The sequence below is a fragment of the Primulina eburnea genome, chromosome 9 (genome assembly GCF_022965805.1).
Source record: "Primulina eburnea isolate SZY01 chromosome 9, ASM2296580v1, whole genome shotgun sequence".
In the NCBI taxonomy this organism is placed as follows: Eukaryota; Viridiplantae; Streptophyta; class Magnoliopsida; order Lamiales; family Gesneriaceae; genus Primulina; species Primulina eburnea.
This window is the reverse complement of record NC_133109.1, coordinates 27,936,991-27,957,049: the sequence shown is the minus strand read 5'-3', so window position 1 is coordinate 27,957,049 and position 20,059 is coordinate 27,936,991. Positions and strand designations below refer to the sequence as shown.

Sequence of the window (20,059 nt, the reverse complement as noted above, 5' to 3'; positions counted from 1 at the left end):
ATAAATGATTACCAAAAGACAAATATATACATATCTCTAATGATTAACACAAATCACACAAAGACAATTTAGTAAATAAACAATGAAAACTCACACTTTTATAATAATAAATAAATAAATAAATAAATAAATAATAATAATATAGATATAAATAGTTACGTTTCTTTAGACTAAAATTACAATAAATAAATTTTCAATGTATTTGGATTGTTACAAAGCTCACAAATAATATAATAAAAACTAAAAATCAAATAAAATATACTTATATTCAAGAAAAACCACATTAAATTAGCTAAATTTATTACATGATTTTTCTATATTTATGTCTCGGATTCAGATCGGTTTGGTTTTGGTGTATTTTTATCCAAAGTTGATGAATTTTAAAACAAATTCAAGCTTAAACCAAACCAAATCATACGGTTTGGCTCGGTTCTGAACACCGCTATACACTTCGCTAGCAAAGTTTGCAAAGGAAAAGAATGGAAAAGCGGATGGGGATGAAATCCTGAGTTTTATGCATTATATTATTTCCTGCTACATAAATGTAAAGATATAGTTTATGAGATTTAAAAATTGCTTTTGTAAATACGAACATATTTTAAAGTAAAAATTCACACATTTAAAATTGTGATCACAAAGCAACATTTTTGGATAGAGTCTACTCAAACATCGGCTAGGCTACACCAAGGGACCAAAAAACGATCTCCTTAGTCATAAACTCACCATCTTTTTTAGTGTAAACACAAGGATTGTGTCAAACTAGCTCAAAATTTTTCTAGAAGCCTGAATCTGCTATCGAACACTTCGACATTCTTCTGAAGGCAATGATTGAAGATTTAAAGCCTGTGACGATCACCCGTGCCAAAAAAATACTTTCGACACAAGTATGTATAAATATGCTTGCCTTCCTCCCACTTTTCCATTATATTAGCGAGAACAGTCCACCAGTACGTTTCTCTCAAGAGGGAGGAGAAGGTGGGGCTGCCCATAGCTTCACTTTCTTGTCAATGCCGGCCGTCGCTAAAACCAGCTGCTGCTTATTTTTTTCTACAAACATAGCACAAGAAAAACAAGGGTTAATATTCTATTCACTGATGTATAAATTGGAAGTGGGAAAAATATTAAGCAAAGCTTCCTTCGTGCATAAGAACTATAGAGATTCTAAACTAAACACCACTCATCCTGGTTTCTCCCAAAAACCCAATAAAAAGGAGACATTTCGTCTAAGATTCAAAGAAGTACCAACTTTTAGTTTTGAAAAAAATTGAATGATAGTAACAACAAAAGAGAATATCCCTCGAGCACTAACCTGTTGGCATAGGTGAGGGCGCCCATGACATATCTGAAATATCACCTGCGATAAAACATGCACGAATCAAATATTTGATGGAAAAAATGATGGCCAGGTAATTTGTGTGCATGATTTTACTTTTGGAAGTCGACTGATACGCAACAGAAAACTAACTTCCATCGTTCATAATTCATGACTAGCATAACATGGAAGAACACCGAAGAACACCAATCACCTTTTTCACTGGTTAAAAAGTGCGTGATCGATAAGTTACAAATAGAAAAACTTAGAATACCACCAAGCAAAGCATAATAAAATACGAAATAAAAGTTGGAACCATAAAAAAAGGTTTACCATCATGGGCTTTTTCAGCTGTGTCTAAAATCTGCCCGCTCTCGGCACATAGCCAATGCAACGTTGAACCATGAGTTGCCGCCAATATTTTTCCGTCAGGAGAAAGACTGAGGCGATCATAATGCAAACTCGCACCATTTGCATCATGAAGTGGAATGGGAAACAACTTCAAAGTTTTTGGATCCTCATCAAGATGGTACCGAACTTCATGTAACAGCCATTGGTCAGCAAACATATTATTTCCAAATTTTCGTTAAAAGTAAAGATGTAGTAACTTAAGTCAATGACGTGTGGTCAAAGAACTTAGTGTCACAATATAATAAGGTCAAAGAACAAGTAAGCTTCGCTTCAAAACCCCTCGTTGTAAAATATACAAATTTTTGTGGCAAAGTAATTTCACAACTGGCATGGGTGCAGCTATCTTTTTTTTTTTTTGCAGTGGAAAAATAAATCTCAACAATTAAAAGGCAAAAATACAGACCTGGAAAAGTACAAAATATTCTTAGTTCAGTAACAAAAAATTATCAAAAGAGATGTAGACTCCAAAAATAATCCTACCATTGATATTCCATAATCTTATTGAGCCATCCTTGGACGCTGTTATAATTTTTTCTGAATTTGGATCAAAGCACAGCCAAGTAACTGCACTCTGAAAATTCAACAGAAAATGTTAAATCCATCAAAGCCAAGTAAATTTGGTCAATAAAGTTTATTACAGAAACCAGCATACAAACTGAACTGAAAGAAAATGCTTTAAACATAAGAATGAATGCATGTATTTAATTCAGTTCAAAGACACCTTAATAAACTATCAGCTAACATATAAAAACAATAAGCACAAACGCATAACATAAAGAGCACATGAAGATCGGTATACAACCTTGTGCCCTTTGAGCTGCATAACTTTCACCACCTCTTTGACTGAACCATCTTTTGAATACACGATTTCCCAAACCTGTAAGATAAAGCTAGGTAAATGGAATGTTTTTTACACCACAAAAGTTCAGATGTCCTAACATCACGTGACACTTCATTGATAATAAAAGAAATAGTAGCAGTACAAAATGAGGGGATGTATGTCATTCTTTTCTGGGGGATATAAACAAAAGTAAAGGGCGGCGAAAATATGAATACAAACATTTCTCTGGAGAAGTTTGACAATAAAAACTTGAACGGTTAAAAAGTAGATTAAAAATACAAAAAAAATACTGCACACAGGACACCAGTCATGATGTTTACACGGCTGAACAAATAACTTTTACCTTCACATCTGCAGTAAAAGCTGCTGCTGCAATAAACCGCCCATTTGGAGATATACTGGCCATTGTATTTTTTAGCTGATTCGTATCAACAGTTCCCAATAGCTTCCCCGTTTTTCCATACCAGAGTTTAATATCAGTGCCTGAAGGAGAAAATGAGCATATTAAACATACAATATATATATATATATATATATATATATATATATATATATATATAGCAATAGAAAATGAACGAGGCTGTATAAAATGTGTAAAGTGACATGAGACCCTGAGGATGGTAAATACATCGCCACTGGTTGACCAAATCTCACCAGGACAGTCAGACTATGCAACTAAACAAACTGATGGTAAAAATAATAAGCAGAATAAACCATTTCTCAACGCTTCATAACATTGAAATGCTGGGTTAATAAATGAAATTGGAGCGAATTCCGGACACCAAAACCACCCACTCTTATAAATATCATTCCATACTATTTCACTAATTTGTGTTGGCCAATTAGTGCTTTACATAGCCAAAAGCAAGAGAAAAAAGAGGAACTCAAAATGCTGACAACAAACTTGTTATAAATTAATAGTGCATTCTATCTCTATCTCCCCAGTCAATAACCACCTTATGAAGCAACATAGATATACTGCACATGAAAAAAAAACAAGTTATTAACAACATTGGACAAGTGCCATGGTGGTGAGTTTCTCGGAGTAACAATAAAAATTGCGCAGCAATTTAATTGAAAATACATATACAAAATACACCTTCTGAACATGATGCAATAAGGGCACTTCCATCAGCACTTCCATATGTTGCCTTAGCTCCAATTAGAGTGATAATGGCCCTACTTTCATGAACTTTATGACGTTCCCATTTAATTTCTGGGAGAGGGAGTTTCGTCTGTTGATTCTGCTCAACAGTTGTTTTCGCCTTTTCTTCTCCATACATGTACAAAGATGATCCGGAAAGTGCTTGGGAAGCCACTACCACAGAGGATGCATCATCAGCAAATGCAACTGCAGTTGGATGACCTCCAGCAGGTAAGTTTATTCTCAGAAACCTAAAATTATATGATATGAATAATTAGTCCATACTGAATTATGAGGCTTGCACTATGGAACAGTGGATGAGAATGGTTGCACGATTCATACTTGAAACTTTTGCTTGAAGCATCATCCAACCTGAACACCCTGACCACACCATCTCCACAAGCTGGCAAACAATTTTTAAGGTACTATTCAATAACTTGGTGTCTTCAATCAGACCAAGATTCTAAGTCAGAAATGACAGAATTCTAGACGAGTTAAAAAACTAAAAGAAATAGCCCCCAATTCCAAAACATTTTTCCTATAATCAAAAACCACTTGGCAATATCCAATAGCAGGCTGAAATGAGAAATACTCCAAGTCATCTGTGCAGATTGAGTAAAGTACTCCTGGGATATTAATCACATCACCATAACCCTTTTTCTTTTCCGAATTGATGTTTGAACAACAGCCCAAACAAGTAGATGTCGTACAGAGCACACAAAAATAAACTCGTGAAATACATAAAAAATAATCCAACAAAATGACAAAATTTTCATCAGATACACAAAAAATCTGGGAGTTTGAAACAATTCAATGTAAAATAATTTTTTTAAAAGTATTTATCACTTACAAAATATACCATATTATTCTTTTTGCTTTTTAGATGAATGTATTAGAATCAAGAAATTAGTTGGCCGATTAATTAATATTGATCTTACAGTTGACTTACCTAGAATAGGTTATGAATGCTTTGTGTAATATACTTTTTTTTTTGATAAGAAACAAACTTTTTATTGATAAAATATCTTAGAGTCTATTACAGGAAGTGGACTAGAAATCCACCGAACGAACTAAAATAAGACTTCTACCAATAAATGTAAGACCAATCTCTAATTAAATCTGAAATCGCTAATCCCTGGAACTCTTTTACTGATCGAATCCAATTGGCGATGTTGATCTTGATAATCTCCCAACAATCTTCTTTTGTTCCTTGAGTATCTTGAAAGATTCGTCTGTTTCTCTCTAGCCATATGGCCCAACATATTCCATGAACAACCATTCGCCAAAAGATCTTTCCTTTTTTTCCGATAAGCTGTCCTAGGTCCGTGACGAACAAATCCTTTGCTGTTTTTGGAATAACCCAAACAAGTCTCAATTCTTCCAGTGCCCTAACCCACAACGCATTACTGAAATTGCAGTGAACAATCAAATGATCCTGTGTCTCCGCCTCGTTACGACACAACACACACCAATTTGGAGAAAGAGCACAATTAGGCCATCTTTTTTGAATCACCTCGGCTGTAGGTAGTTTTCCAAGAGTAGTTGTCCAAGAGAAAATTTGAATTTTTGTAGGGATAGGTGTTTTCCAAATAAAATTGAAGAAACTGAAATTCAGTGAATTGTTATTGGATTGGAAGAAAGATTGGAACATGGATTTGACAGAAAACTTCCCCGACGGATCCCCTTCCCATACCCGAAAATCATCAACCCCTTCCACCAATCTTACCCTCTCTAAAATACCTAAAAACGTAGACAATTGATTTATCTCCTCATCTCGAAGAGATCTACGGAAATGCAGATTCCATGATATAGCAGCCGATGGATTATGGAAAGAAACAAAAAAGGAAATTGGCAAGTTATGACAATTTGAAATGATATACAATGAAGGAAACATGTCCCGAAAAGATGACTCCCCCCACCAAATGTCCTCCCAAAATCTGATTTTAGTCCCACCCCGAACCTCTAAACGCAACCTTCGGTGATAAGCCGGGTAAGTTCTAGAAATGAATTTCCACGGACATTTAAACGTAACATTTTTCGCCAACCCCGCATCCCAACCGTTTTCTTGCAATCCATACTTGCTCTTAATTACTCTTCTCCACAACGTGTCGTTTTCAACACTAAACCTCCACCACCATTTTCCCAATAAAGCTATGTTTCTCAAGCATATATTCCCCACACCTAACCCACCTCTCTCTTTCGGTCTACAAACCTGTTTCCATCCAACCATATGATAGTGTGTTTCGCCTTCATTGCCATCCCAGAAAAAATCCCGCATTGTCTTTTCCCACCCCGCCGCCACTCCTTTTGGTACTTTGAAAAGAGACATGAAATAAATTGGAAGAGCTGTTAAGACTGCAGCGATCAATGTTAGTCTCCCACCCTTTGACAAGAATGCCTTTTTCCAAGTTGCCAATTTCTTCTTTAATTTAACAGTAATGGGTTCCCAGAAAGTTGATTTGAGTGGGTTTCCCCCCAAAGGAACTCCCAAGTATTTTATCGGCCATTGTTCCCTTCTACAGCCGATCGTGTGTGCTATGTCCACCTCAAATGCCTCATCTTGATTTAAACCCAATAAAGCGCTCTTTTCCCAATTGATCCTTAACCCTGACATATCACAAAATAGTTTGACCACTTGCGCCAGAAAATTAATGTCCTCTTCTGTTTTGACGAAAAACAAGGTGTCATCCGCAAATTGTATATGTGAGACTACCACCTTATCTCGTCCCACCTCAATACCGCTGATTAAACTTGATTCTTTTGCTTTGTCAATCAAACTTCCCAACACATCCACTACCATATTAAAAAGGAATGGTGATAAAGGGTCTCCCTGTCTAATCCCCTTATGTCCCTTAAATTTCCCCCTCGGTCGCCCATTAATCATGACTGAAAAAGATACATTGGATACACAACCTCTCATCCAACCTCTCCACCTATCCCCGAACCCTTTTTTTCGTAACACAAAATCCAAAAAATCCCAATCAACATTATCATATGCTTTCTCGAAATCAATTTTGAGGACCCAACCTTTCTTATTCGATTTTTGTCTTTCCTCGACCAACTCATTCGCAATCAAACAACAATCCAATATTTGTCTCCCCTCAATAAAAGCATTTTGAGATTCCGAGACTGTGTGAAACAAAATCTTTTTCATTCTTGTTGCCAGAACTTTTGCAATGATTTTATATAAACTCGTGATTAGACTTATAGGTCTAAAATCTTTTACCTTTAATGAGTCGCTTTTCTTTGGGATCAAACAAATGTACGACTCATTAGTCAATCCATTTACAACTCCCCCTTCATAAAATTCCATCAAAACCTTCATCACATCGCCTTTTACAATATCCCAACAATCCTGAAATAGCGCCATAGTGTAACCGTCGGGCCCTGGTGCTTTGCATCTGTCACATTCAAATACCGCCTTCTTGACTTCTTCTTCCATGAAAGGTTTCTCAAGCTCAGACCTCATTTCTTCATCAATAGGTCTCCAATCCAGTCCTTCAATCCCAAACTGCCTCCCATCGCTCTTACTGTACAATGTCTGGAAATAATCGACAATTGTTTTCACAATTTGATCCTCATCCTCTACTATCGTACCATCATCCATTTCCAGTTTAGTAATCATTGCCTTGTTTTTTCTGTGATTAAGTAACGAGTGGAAGAATTTTGTATTTTGATCTCCTTCTTTGAACCACACTGTTTTCGCTTTTTGAAATAACAATCTTTTTCTTCTACACAGCAACTCTTCCAATTCGCATTTGATTTCCTTTTTTACAGTCGCATCTTCAACATTTTCCCTGCCTTCACTTTCCTTTTCATCCAGTCTAACAATTCTGTTTTTTAATTCTGCCTCCCTCAACTCAACCCTCCCAAATTCTTCCTCATTCCATAATCTAATGTCACTCTTAATTGCCCTTAATTTTTTCATGAAATTATAACCCTCCCACCCTAGAGGTTGTGGTCTATTCCACCAACTTGAGAACTTTTTCTTAAAAGTTTTATCTTGCAGCCACATGTTTTCAAACCTGAAAGGACAAGGCCCCCATTTACATTTCTGTGTGTCCAACACTAGTGGAAAGTGATCTGATGTGATGCGTGGCAACACTGATTGTCTGTGATGAGGAAATAGCTCCACCCATCCTCCCAGAAACAGAAATCTGTCCAATCTGCTGCATATTGGTACTGTTCTTAAATTGGACCATGTAAATTTTGCGTTGAGTAATGGTGGATCGATCAATTCCAATTCATGTATCAACATATCAAAACAAGCCATACTTGTTGTGTTAGATTGACTGTTTATTTTCTCCAACACATTTCTTACAACATTAAAGTCCCCCCCCAAACACCATCTATCCCCACACAATACTCTCAAACCAGCCAATTCATCCCAAAACTTAGTTCTCAATCGAGCTGTGCACGGCCCGTAAACTGCAGTGAACCACCAGCACTCTTGGTCGTTGACATTTTCAATTCTAACGGAAACTGTAAATTCCCCAATCATGTTTTCCTTGATGACCACCACTCTTGGATCCCACATGACTAAAATGCCCCCTGATCTACCCAAAGATGGTAAATAAACCCATTCAACGAACCTTGATTTCCACACTGAAGCTATAAATCTTCTGTCAACCATTTCTTTTTTTGTTTCTTGTAGCACTACTAAATCTGGTTTCTCCTTCCTTAGCATTTCATGAATGAAACATCTCCTTGTTGATGTTCCTCCTCCTCTTATATTCCAAGAAATGATCTTCATAAAATTACCTCTTCTCCCCTATCACCCTGTTTTTTCTTTTCCAACGCCTCTCCCAATTCCACCCTATGAATTCCCAACAGCTGCATACATCCTTTACCTCTATCATACGCAGATGATATCCTCTTCCCTCCACAATCCCACTCTTGCTCGTGAATTTTGATTCCAGAATTACCCAGCTTATCACCAAACACTGTATCACCCTCACTATGACAAACCCTTCCCTCCCCAGATTTTTGGTGATCGAGAAAAGATGAAAAAGATAATGAAAGAGTTGTAGAGCGATTATGAGTAAGTAAATTTTTCCTGATTACCTTATCCGAGGGTGATGCAAAGAGAGGGCCTAAGTCCTCCAATCCCAAGCTTGTATGTGTCGTCTCCTCCGAGCTTGCAGAAATATGAGATTCCACGTCGCTGTAATCACTGTCTTCATGAGACTCAATAGCAATGTTGTCGTTAAATTCCCTGTCCTCCCTTGAATCATTCTGTTCTCTGTCCATTGCTGTTCTGTCCAGCCATTGTGAAGTAATATTTGTCACATCCTTGTCTTGAATAGTCGGCCATTCATCGTTTGTTCTCGGTCTTCTCCTTGAATAAACAAACTCAAATTTCTGTTTTTGTGCGCATACTTCCTGAGTAGAATCTTTGCTTTGTGGTTGATTGATCTCTGGTTTGTTCATCGATTGTACTCTCCCCTTGTTGAAACCCTCCATACCTTTCGGGCTGACCCTTTTGAGAATTCGAATCTGTTTGCCCCTTTGCAAATGATTTGGCCCCAGCACTTTAGAATCTCTGTTCCCTGTCCTCTCTTTATTGCACGAAAGTAGATGCTGATTCCCGACGAAGACTTCCATCCCCTGAATAAGCCGAGTTTTGCTGTAGTTGCATTCTTTAATTTGTTGAGGTACTTTGTCCTCCCCTACTGTCTCTTTGTCGTATGTTATTTGTGTAGCTCCTTCCCCAACAATCTCGGGTTGTTGTTGTTTTGTTGCGGCGACTGATTCCTTCTCTTTATCTGCTGTCGTGGAATTTCCAGTTAGTTCCTCAATTGGTCTTTTCACCCTACCCCAACCTGCCATTGTTCTAGCACCACCAACTAGTACCTGAGCATAGGATCTTTTTTCATAGACTTGATATGCTGATCTATTAACCGAGTCTACATAAATGCGAACACTCAGCGGACCACTTGGTGTCTGTACTGCCAATGAGCTGTTAATGAATCCCCCTTCTAAACCCACAACTTTAATTTTAGCTGCTGACAAATCCTTGAGGGAAATTGTTTCTTGGCTAATATCCACTAACCCTCCGCATCGATCCCCTATTTTTTGAAACACATCTGTTGTCCACAGATCCCAGGGTAATCCTACAATTCTGATCCAACTGTTGCAACATTCGAAAACTTCCTCTCCCAGGTTGATGTCCCTTGTCCAACGCTCGAAGATTAAGCTAATCCCTTTTTCGAAAAAACATCGACTAAGTTTCAGGTAGTAGTCGAATTCCGCTTCAGTATGGGGCCACCAAATAGCTTTATTTGCCTTGAACGGGAAAAGTTCAATCTTCTTCTTGACCTCTTTACCAAGGGCTACTTTAACCCATTCCCACGAAACATTAACACATTCCTTCGTGACGATCAATGCATTGTTCCATTCTTTGCTCAGGCATTGTTGGAAAACTGGATGGGCATCAATGTCCCCGCTCCTTGTGGCTTTTGTGACAATCTTACCATTAAACACTGCTTGTTTATGACTGTGTATCCTGGCCAATGGAAAATCCCTTTTTAATGTTCCTCTATCAAGAATCTTGTCTACAAAATGTACCATGCATTTCCAGCCTTCTTCGTATCTTCCACCTGGGATAATAATTCGCTGTCTGTTTTTAGTTCTCGTAAGTTTCGATACTTCGATGTAGCTTCCTCGACGATTGACAAACTTTTGCACTGATACAACCGCATCCCCACTTCGCATTCTGTGAAAATTTGTAAATGATTTGGGATTGTTGCTGTAGCCCCACATAATCTTCCTCAACCAGTATGCGGTTTGACGATCCACTTCCATCTTATAACTTGCGTTGCGAGTTCTTTCTGTTACACAAATGGAGTCACCCCTTTGGCCCACTGAAATCAGAAATAGCTTTTGCTCAATCCTAACCTCCTCGACTGCCGAGGTATTTTTAAAATTACTAAACTCCCTTGTCGACATCTCTGATGAGATTGAAAGTTGGAATGAAAATGTTTTTGGTTGGAGGTTTGGTTGAATAAACGACAAAATGCAAAAGAAGAAACCAGATCGCCAGTAGATGGACGGAAATGGTCAAATAGTCGGAATAAAACAAGGGAGGTCACCGGAATATCATATCGAAGGAAGGTTTGTGTATTAGTAATAGGGTATGATAAGTTTTAAAAGGGGTGTCGACGGCCAACGGCCGTCGCCGGTAACTGTCGAAGGTGAAGACCGACGGAAATCAGTGGTCGGAGTTTTGGTAGGGTGGAAGAAGATTCCGGTTAAGTGGGCGGTGGAAAAGACAAGGGAGCATTTTCGAATTTTTCTCTCTCTATGGTGTATATCCAGTATTCCCTTTATTTTGTGTAATATACTACCTTCAGATGTATGAACCTCATTCAACCAATTTATCAATTCGGTACCCGAGACCAAGGAAAAAGGAAAAACTCCACTGCTATTCTTTTTCTTTTCCTAGCTGAAACCGTAGAAGCCTCCCTCTTACGGACAAAGAAATTACCCAGAAAATTGTAAACCACTGAGGAAATTTAACAGCATTGCCCAAATAACCAAACCGTAAAAATACAATCTTCGAATAAAAAGGCAGGGGCAGCAAACACATTCCCACGAATACACAGTAACAAAGAGCACTAAAAAGCAAAATTAAGGATAAACAGCCCCTTACCAGTCGCCAAACTCCGTGCATCAGGTGAAAAGCACAGCCCCGTCACTGCATCACCGTGCCCTTTCAATGTATTCAAATCCAGCGGATGATGCTTCTTATTTGCATCCTGCTGTTCGCATTTCACCACAAAAGAAAGAACTAACTACTATTCACACCGATCAAATTACATAAACCCTTTGGACAAAATCACAAAAACTGATCTTTACCTTATCCGCGGCATGGGAATGTGCGTGGGATTTCTGGTGCAACTTTCGGGGCACCGTTGGCTTCGTCTTCATATCCGGATACAACATTTCGGGTCTTGCGATCGACTGAATTTCGGATTTCCTCTTTCGAAAATAATTTATAAATATTAAAAATGCGATCAGAGCTCCAATGATCACCGAGAATCCTACAATTGGAAGAGCTGCATCCATTTCCGCTCGATCACCGGAAGATTTTACACTTTGTTGACGATGAATTTATCAGGGCTTTAGACTGCTCACGGCCATTACATTATTTGCAGTAGCTCAAAGTCGCGTTCTTGACATGCGATAATGTTGGTTTTTACACACGCATCAAGAAGATAAGAATAACCCTTAGGAAACAAAAAAATAAATACAAAACTTATAAATTCAAGAACTAAAAAAAAAAAAAATATATATATATATATATACCTTCGGGGAATTTGTCAAAAAATCTCTATTCTCATTCTCAATCTTTTCTTTACTCCCTATCCCACTAAAACTTTGTTTCAACTCCTCATATCTTTAAAATTTCCAAATTTATCCTTATATATTTATTTTAAATAATTGATTTTTTCATTTGTAAATAATGACTCATCATGCTTCCGTAAAATTAATTAAATCTTTTACATCTTTGACCGAAGTAACACCGGATTATATTCACCTTATTTTACAGACTGCTCCTCACAGCCCAACCACGCGATCGCAACCGATGGTTATCAACGTAGATTCTTTCAGCATTACTTGGCACAACCTTCATTCGTTTCCTACCTTAGGGTGTACAATAAAAGATAAAATTTTGAAAATAATACATGATATAAGCTAAGAGCAAAGATCTCTTTATTCAAACACAAACATTTATTTATTACATAGTAACCTCCTGTAGAGGAGGAGAAACTTGTTAGTAGTTGAACTCACTACACACAATAACTTGAAAGGAAAATATTACAAATGATTTTGAAGAAAAACGAAAATCTTGAGTGATGCCTTCATCTTCCTTATGCTTCTTTATTTATAGAAGGCTCTTTCGGATTTGAAACTCGGATTTCAAATCTTCATAAGCCTTTACAGCTTGCCTTGGGACCCTGTAGTGGTTGAGTGGTCCCTTCTTGAACTGTCTTTTTCTATATTATTAATCTAGAAATTAACCTCTCATCTTCTTTTATCTCTCCGAGATACCAGTAATGATGATTACATAAGAGATCTGCAGTAATCTCATCTCCTTTTTCCTGGAAATGTTGGACTAGCCATTTAAGAGCATCCGCCTCTTTTCTCTTATACTTGATTCTTCTTTTTAAAACCTTCAGATATGTGGAATATATTTCTTTAGGTTTCTTTCTGGTGTGTTTAAGTGGTTCCATTTACCCTTATTTATAGTGTAAAGTTTGGGTCCAGTTTTCTTGTTTTCAAATAAAGTATCCAATGTCTTTTCGTCTTTTAGCACTCATTATTAGTGGTCCTTGTGTCATTTACCACCCATTATTGGTGGTCCTTGTTATTCCACTCACATGAATCTTCACATGGTGGTCATTCTTTTCTTAGTGGAATGATCACCTGTCTCTTTTAGCTTTGTCGAGAAATCTTTGGCTTTTTGTATCTTCAAGGAAAATGTGATTGTGGTCCTTCTCCACTTGTCCTTGCTTCGGCAAAATATTCTCCCAATTTTTCTTCTTCAATTATGGAGAAAAGAAAAATACTTCTCATTGAAAAATCCTCTTATTTTTTCTAGTGCAAAATAAGAGGGGTTCTAGCTTGCAAGTGGTGGGCCTAATTTTGAAGCAATGAGAGCTTGTAGATTGTCTTGTCATTCAAGAGCTAAGGTGTTTACACCTTAGTTGGAGCCATAACATCAATCTTTGAGATTGATAGGTAATATTCTTAACACACTATGTATGACATATTTTTGTATTTTTGTATTTGCTACACATTAGTACATAAGGTGTTCGAAATTGCCTTGAAAACAAATTTTGATACTTCCATTGCGTATTCAGGCACCTTAATTGATCCCCTTTCAGAGGCTCCGACACTTATTTTAAGCTCGTCCCATCATGCCAGGACACCGGGGATCATCTGATAAGGCCAGGCCCCTTAGGACCATCCTATCAGGACAAGTCAGGCTCATTCCATCGTGACAAAAATATTAACAAAGAAAGTAAACATCTCTCCTTGGTAGATTGTCCACCCAACTCACCAAGTCTACTTGGACATCATCACATATGATATCCACATAGACACTTAACCCAAGCATATGAAGATTTGTGGCAAGATTTTCAAATGTTTTGGATTCGAATTTGATCAGAAAACACAACAGGATTTGTGGCAAGATTTGAAGTTCCTAAGCATATGAATTTATCTGTTTAATGGACAAAAAAGAAAGAGAGAAAGAGGTTCTTGAAAATCTTTCAAATGAAGCAACCATACTAGGTAAAAGTAGGAAAATTCGATGCTGCCCGTGCAGGTACTGCCTGCACGGGCAGATCCAAGGGCCAGAAAATTTTTGGCCCATTTTATTTTATTTTTTAAAAAAAATTCCACCCCCCATGATTGAATCTTGACCCTTGATTGGGTGTGGGGGCAGTATCGACTTTACCGTAAAAGTATATGTATCAAATCAAGATATGACATCTACATGCTGTGCTAGCTAGCTAGTAAATGTGTGTGAATGCAATGTAATTATTAATATTATTTCTACTTTAAAATATTGGTAAGCTTTGTTTGGTATGAATTTCTATCGGTAGACGTGTCGGATGTAAATACAACGAATAAATGCGAGAAACTAAATAGTTGGAAATCAAACCATCGTCGTTAGTTCTAAACTACTATCGATTGAATGCCAAAAAACAATAAAATTATGATAGACAGATTAGGACTTGGAAATGAAATTCTTAATTTATTTTTTAAAGTTTTCTTATATAATTTTCAATCTGTCTACATTGTTTGTGGTTCAATAATTTTGCCATTTCGATGCCATTTAATTATAAAAATGAGTTTGGATACATAAATTGCAGCATAAAAAAAACACTACAATAAATTCAGCTTTTTAAATGCTTTTATTAGAATAATAGAATTGATTTTGCCGTTTATCCAATGTAAAAAATATATAATTTTCTTTTAAATTTTTTTAAAAATAATAAAAACCATAAATTTCAAATTTTAAATAATATATTTTGAGTAGGTCTCTTGTGAGATGGTCTCATGAATCTTTATCTGTGGGACGACGGGTCAACTCTACCGATATTAACAATAAAAAGTAATGCACTTAACATAAAAAATAATATTTTTTCATAGATAATCCAAATAAGATTTTCGTCTCACAAATTACGACCCGTGAGATCGTCTCATACAAGTTTTTTTCATTTTTTTAAATGCTTTTGAAAACCATTTTGTAATCAAACAATATATTTTTTAAGAATTTTTTGTAAAAAAAAAAAACAAAAACTTGTTTAAGACAGTCTCACGAGTCGTATTTTGCAAGGTTCTAAAAAGCGTGAAGCGCCCCGAAGCGTGAATGTCGAGCTTCAAGCTTTTCAAGCTTAAGCGAGATTAGCACATGCTTAAGCGTGAAAAAGTGTTTTTTATATTCAGTGTAATTGTAATTATCTCAAACCAATAAATAGATAAAATAATACATAAATATGATAAATTTTATGTCTGATGCATTAATTCTCATATTTATAAAATCATAAAATATCAAAATTACAATCTTAATTTGTTTTTGCAACTATAACACATTAAAAATATTAAATATTTGTCAAATCATTATCAGACACGCTTAATCATAATTAAAATTAAAAAATAAACATCGAAATTATAAACCTAATTTATTACCTTCAAAATAAAAAAATTAATAGATGCGATTAATTGTGGTTAAACACGCTTAATTAAACACCTTAATTATGCTTAATTCGGTCAAACTACAGTTTGACTGTTTTTTTACGCTTTCTCCGAAGCGGGGCGTTTTTTCCAAGCTTCAAGCTTAAGCGAGCTTAAGCGAGGCTTAAGCGAGCTTTTTAGAACACTGGTATTTTGTGAGATATATCTTTTATTTGGATCATCCATGAAAAATTTATTTTTTATGCTAATAGTATATCTTTTTATTGTGAATATTTATAGGTTTGACCCGTTTCACGGATATAGATTTGTGAGACCGTCTCACAAGTAACCTACTCCAAAAAAAAAAAATTAAACTCGTGAGCTTTTTACCCAAAACTATGACAACCTTCATTAGAAGTTCAATTTCACCCAAAACTATGACAAAATGTTATTTCGATATTCATATTTCATACAATTATCTAACACACGCATCGCGAGTGTTTGATTCGGCCGGTAGTCATAAAAAGGAAGAAGCAAGAAAATAAGTTACAAGGCAAAATAGGAAATCAAAATTGTTTGATGGATGGATTTCATCCAACCCTACTTTCCTCTACTGTATCCCATTTTCCCTCGAGATTTTTTTCTTACTTTTTTGGGTTCTGAATTAATTGTGCTTAATTTTATATATACATCTGTATGTATCATGCTACAGAAACCGTGCTGGAGCGTACTGATTTCTTGGAGTCGAATTCTTTCTTAGGTTCCGTGTTCTGTCTTGCTGTTTTCGACGATTTCTTGGAGGAATAAAGATTCGATCTTCTCTCGTTTGCCTCATCCATTTCGATCTGTTCTTGCCTGCATTCTTGGCTGCAAAATGGCGTGTTCCCTCTGCAATAATATATAAATGTAAATATTTCCAGTCACGAATTATTCTTCAAAAACCCATTCAAGATCAATCACGAGAGATCGAAAGAAGAGATGTTTACGGGCCGCCAAACCTGTACATGAAGATGTCGCTGTTGTGGCTCAGTTGTCTGTTGCAGAGGGAGCAGGAATCAAGAAAATGGGGTGGGTAGTCTTCTTGCTCCCATCCAGTGTAATATGAAGCGCCGGACCTCATTGCTTCTGTGTTTTATGTTCGGCGGCGGCGGCGGCGGAGGAAGGTGGCACTTAGGAGAGAGAGAGAGAGAGAGGTGTTTTGTAGAGAGGAGGATCCAAGCGATGGGGGAAGTGGGATTATATATAGAGAGGAAGGATGGCCACGGTTCAGGTGTCTGTGAGCCATGGAAGACCAATTGGAAAAAAAATTTGGCCTAATGTTAAATAAAAAAAATTAATTTTAATATTTTCTGTCTATGATGATGAAATTCGATTTTTCTTTTAAGTTCGATTTGAATAATCTAAACAAAAAATTTTGAGACATTTTTTAATTTTCGAGAAGTTAAATAGTGATTATTGAACTAGTTTGATGAATTATTGTATATAGCTTCAACAATTTTTTAAGGACAAAAATTTGTTTGAGACGGTCTCACGGTCGTATTTGTGAGACGGATCTCTTATTTGGGTCACCCATGAAAAAGTATTACTTTTTATGCTAAGATTATTACTTTTTATTTTGAATATGAGTAGGGTTGACCCGTCTCACATATTATGATCCGTGAGACGGTCTCACATGAAACCCACTCTTTTTTAAGATGTCACAGTGTTTGAAAAAAATGAATGATTTATTCTCAAATACTTATATTACCATTAAGATTTTATTGACCATGTAAGTAACAATTGCATAAAAAGCTTATTAAAGTTGATGTTAATAAATGTTTATCTTAATTCAACAATGTCACAAGATAAATTAAATGAGCTAGTTATGTTGTTGATTGACAAAGAAATGAATCGAAAATTGGATTATATAGATTTGATATATATATTTTTATTTTGAAGCAGCTACATGATTAATATTTTTGTAATTATTTCAAATATTCATTGACTTATTTTTATGTAATATATTGTTTCCGATATATTTATGTATTATTATTGTACTAATTATTTACTAACTAAACTTTAATATTATTTGTCGCAACACAAAGATGTATTTTTAAATTTTTGTTTCATACCACATCAAACACAGTAGTCACGGTCCTAAGCTACAACGACATGTAATAAGCAGAAATGAGCACGCTCTTAAAGAACCACTAACATTCTATCCCACAACCATGTTAACATTAGGGATAGAAATGGGCCTCGGCGGGGCGGGGGCGGGGGCGGGGGCGGGTTTGCCGTCCTCGTTTTCGTCTTCGTCTCCGAATTCCATCCTCACCCCATATTCATCTAATCCCCGCTTTTTCGAGTTCGGAGAATCTCCAAATCCGAAATTTCGGGGATCAACTTCTCATCACGTCATCATCTCCGTTTTAAAAATATTAATATGACAAGACGACGACAGATTCGAAAATTTTCTCAAACCAAAATTTTTTATTATCTATTATTATTAGTGATAGTATTAAATATTAATATTATTATTAATATTTTAAAAAATAATAATATTATTTTATTATTTATACTAATAATATTATTATTTTATTATTGATATCATCTTCGGACGAGTTCAAATATAAGGTTATTAATCTCGTATCCACCTCGATCTATATCGAAGATTTAAAAAAATTCCCAAACCCAAAAAAAATCAGGAAATTCTTATCCTAATTTTCTCTACAGGACTCCAAACCCGTGAAAAAGTTCGTGATTAACATTAATAAACGACAGACAATTTCAATAATTACAGACAAAGTCCCCACACTTTTTGTCGTTTTCAATCACCCCCACACCTCAAGCCACGTAGGACCGGGCCCCACGTTGCCATAATTTTATCCAAATGGACCCCACTTAAAGGGCGAAACCAAACAGGAGTAACATTACAGGTGGACCAATTGACACTCGCGGGCCAGATTCTAAAGCACCGATTGCGTCCCCACCCCCTGCCCGGGAAGCCTGCCCTCTGCCCGCGGGCAGCTCTATCTTTCCAAATAGATGATTTAAAAAGTTAGCAGGAATGAGACGTGAGACCACTGGATGTCGCCAGCGTAGCAAATGAATTATTACTTGGGAGGGTTACGTGTCCTATAAAAAAGTAGTCAAAAATATTTTTTTAATAATAATTTATTATAAAATTAATAAAAACAAACACGAATCTATCTTGCATCAAAATACGAAGGAATTATTAATTTTTTAATAAAGTATCAATAAATTTCATTAAATTAATTAAAACATTAAAAATATGGTTAGTATAGAATTTCTCCTTATTAGAAATATTTTGCTGTAAGTAATGTTAATTTTATTGAGTAAGTACATGAGAAAAATCTGCGAGAGGGGATGACCTGATAAATATTTATAAATAAAAGTAATATTTTTTTACATAAAAAACATATTTTTTATATGAATCAAGTCGATTGGAGATTTTTCTAACAAAATTTATTTGTGACACAGTCTTACAAGAATTTTTAATAATTTTAATAATAGTACACTCGAATTATTATTTTTAATATATAGAGTAGGTCTCTTGCAAGACGGTTTCACGAATTTTTATCTGTGAGATGTGTCAACTCTATTGATGACCCAAATAAAATATATGTATCTCGTAAGACGTCTCAAACAATTTTGCCTAATAAATATGGAAAAATTTAGAAAGTTAACCTTTTCATTTATTAATTCGAATTTAAATTCCGTCTCAAGTTAAAATTAATAAATTGGTGAATGAGTAGAAGTATTTTAATTTTGATTAATCGATCTAAAATTATATACATGTCAAATTAAATCCATTAATAAAATAAATAAATTGAAATTAGAAGGAAAAAAATTTAATATTACCACCCTCTATTATTGGGGGCAGTACTGTCTCTATCTTTTAATGGATAGGGCATAGGTGAATACTTCCAAGCTAATTATTAATTGATAAAAGAACAAAAAAAAGGCTATTTATAAATTCTTCTCCCTATTTTGAAATAATTTCAAACGAATAAATTAATCGACGAGTTTCAACTTGCCATAACTACATGTAATTCTTCGAGTCAGCATATTTTAAAAATGAAATTTCCAAAGTTACATTCTAACTTTCTAAGTTGATTTATTTATAATTTTGATTATTTGATCACATAAGATTTAAACTCTAGCATACCTTTTTTTTTCCATTTTAATCAATATTTAAGTCAGAGTTTTGACATAACATTGGACTTATGTGTGAATCGTTATTGATTAGGGCTGTTAGATATTTTAATTTTGGTGATAAAAAACTGTTGGGAATGAAATCAAAATCTCACATTTGGAATATTAATAAGAAGATCATTGTTTAATAAGATGAAATAATATCTTTATTGATTTTAGGTCTTTTGGGTAAAGTCCCAAAGCAAAGTCACAAGAGCTTAGGCTCAAAGTGCACAATCATACCATTGTGAAGATATGTGGCTTCCATATTTCAACAAGTGTTATCAGAGCTATGGTCTAGATGGAGTCATGTGAGTTGAATCCTCTGATACTTAGAAGAAAGAATTGAGGGCTCCCGATAAAAATCCTTGATAATTTTTCGAGTTGGTGATGTTCCTGTTATTTCAAAAAATATATACTGCTCAACAACCCACTCATGAAAAAACACAAATCAGATGTTCAAGAATCA

At 35.6% G+C, this 20,059-nt stretch overlaps 2 protein-coding genes across 2 annotated transcripts; both read right to left on the bottom strand.

Annotated features, from left to right (window-relative positions):
* Nucleotides 1–687: 687 nt before the first annotated feature.
* LOC140841438 (uncharacterized) lies at nt 688–11,913 on the bottom strand. The gene is made up of 10 exons (XM_073208854.1): nt 11,566–11,913; nt 11,360–11,465; nt 4,051–4,111; nt 3,664–3,959; nt 2,908–3,047; nt 2,526–2,600; nt 2,204–2,294; nt 1,646–1,849; nt 1,310–1,354; nt 688–1,047 (listed from the first exon to the last, which is right to left on the bottom strand). Exons 1-10 carry the CDS (start codon nt 11,773–11,775, stop codon nt 959–961), a joined length of 1,317 nt encoding a protein of 438 aa, XP_073064955.1. The 5' UTR covers nt 11,776–11,913; the 3' UTR covers nt 688–958.
* A 3,906-nt stretch (nt 11,914–15,819) lies between these two features.
* LOC140840487 (FCS-Like Zinc finger 3-like) lies at nt 15,820–16,631 on the bottom strand. The gene is made up of 2 exons (XM_073207673.1): nt 16,395–16,631; nt 15,820–16,284 (listed from the first exon to the last, which is right to left on the bottom strand). Exons 1-2 carry the CDS (start codon nt 16,514–16,516, stop codon nt 16,098–16,100), a joined length of 309 nt encoding a protein of 102 aa, XP_073063774.1. The 5' UTR covers nt 16,517–16,631; the 3' UTR covers nt 15,820–16,097.
* Between the last annotated feature and the right edge of the window lie 3,428 nt (nt 16,632–20,059).

Excerpts from the sequence above, each read along its gene's own strand:
- LOC140840487 (XM_073207673.1), bottom strand. The coding sequence starts at position 16,516 with ATGAGGTCCGGCGCTTCATATTACACTGGATGGGAGCAAGAAGACTAC. Across the intron at positions 16,285-16,394 it reads AGCGACATCTTCATGTACAG|AGGGAACACGCCATTTTGCA; the intron begins GTTTGGCGGCCC and ends ATATTATTGCAG.
- LOC140841438 (XM_073208854.1), bottom strand. The coding sequence starts at position 11,775 with ATGGATGCAGCTCTTCCAATTGTAGGATTCTCGGTGATCATTGGAGCT. Across the intron at positions 4,112-11,359 it reads TGCACGGAGTTTGGCGACTG|CTTGTGGAGATGGTGTGGTC; the intron begins GTAAGGGGCTGT and ends ATTGTTTGCCAG. Across the intron at positions 3,048-3,663 it reads TATTGCATCATGTTCAGAAG|GCACTGATATTAAACTCTGG; the intron begins GTGTATTTTGTA and ends TTTCTCCTTCAG.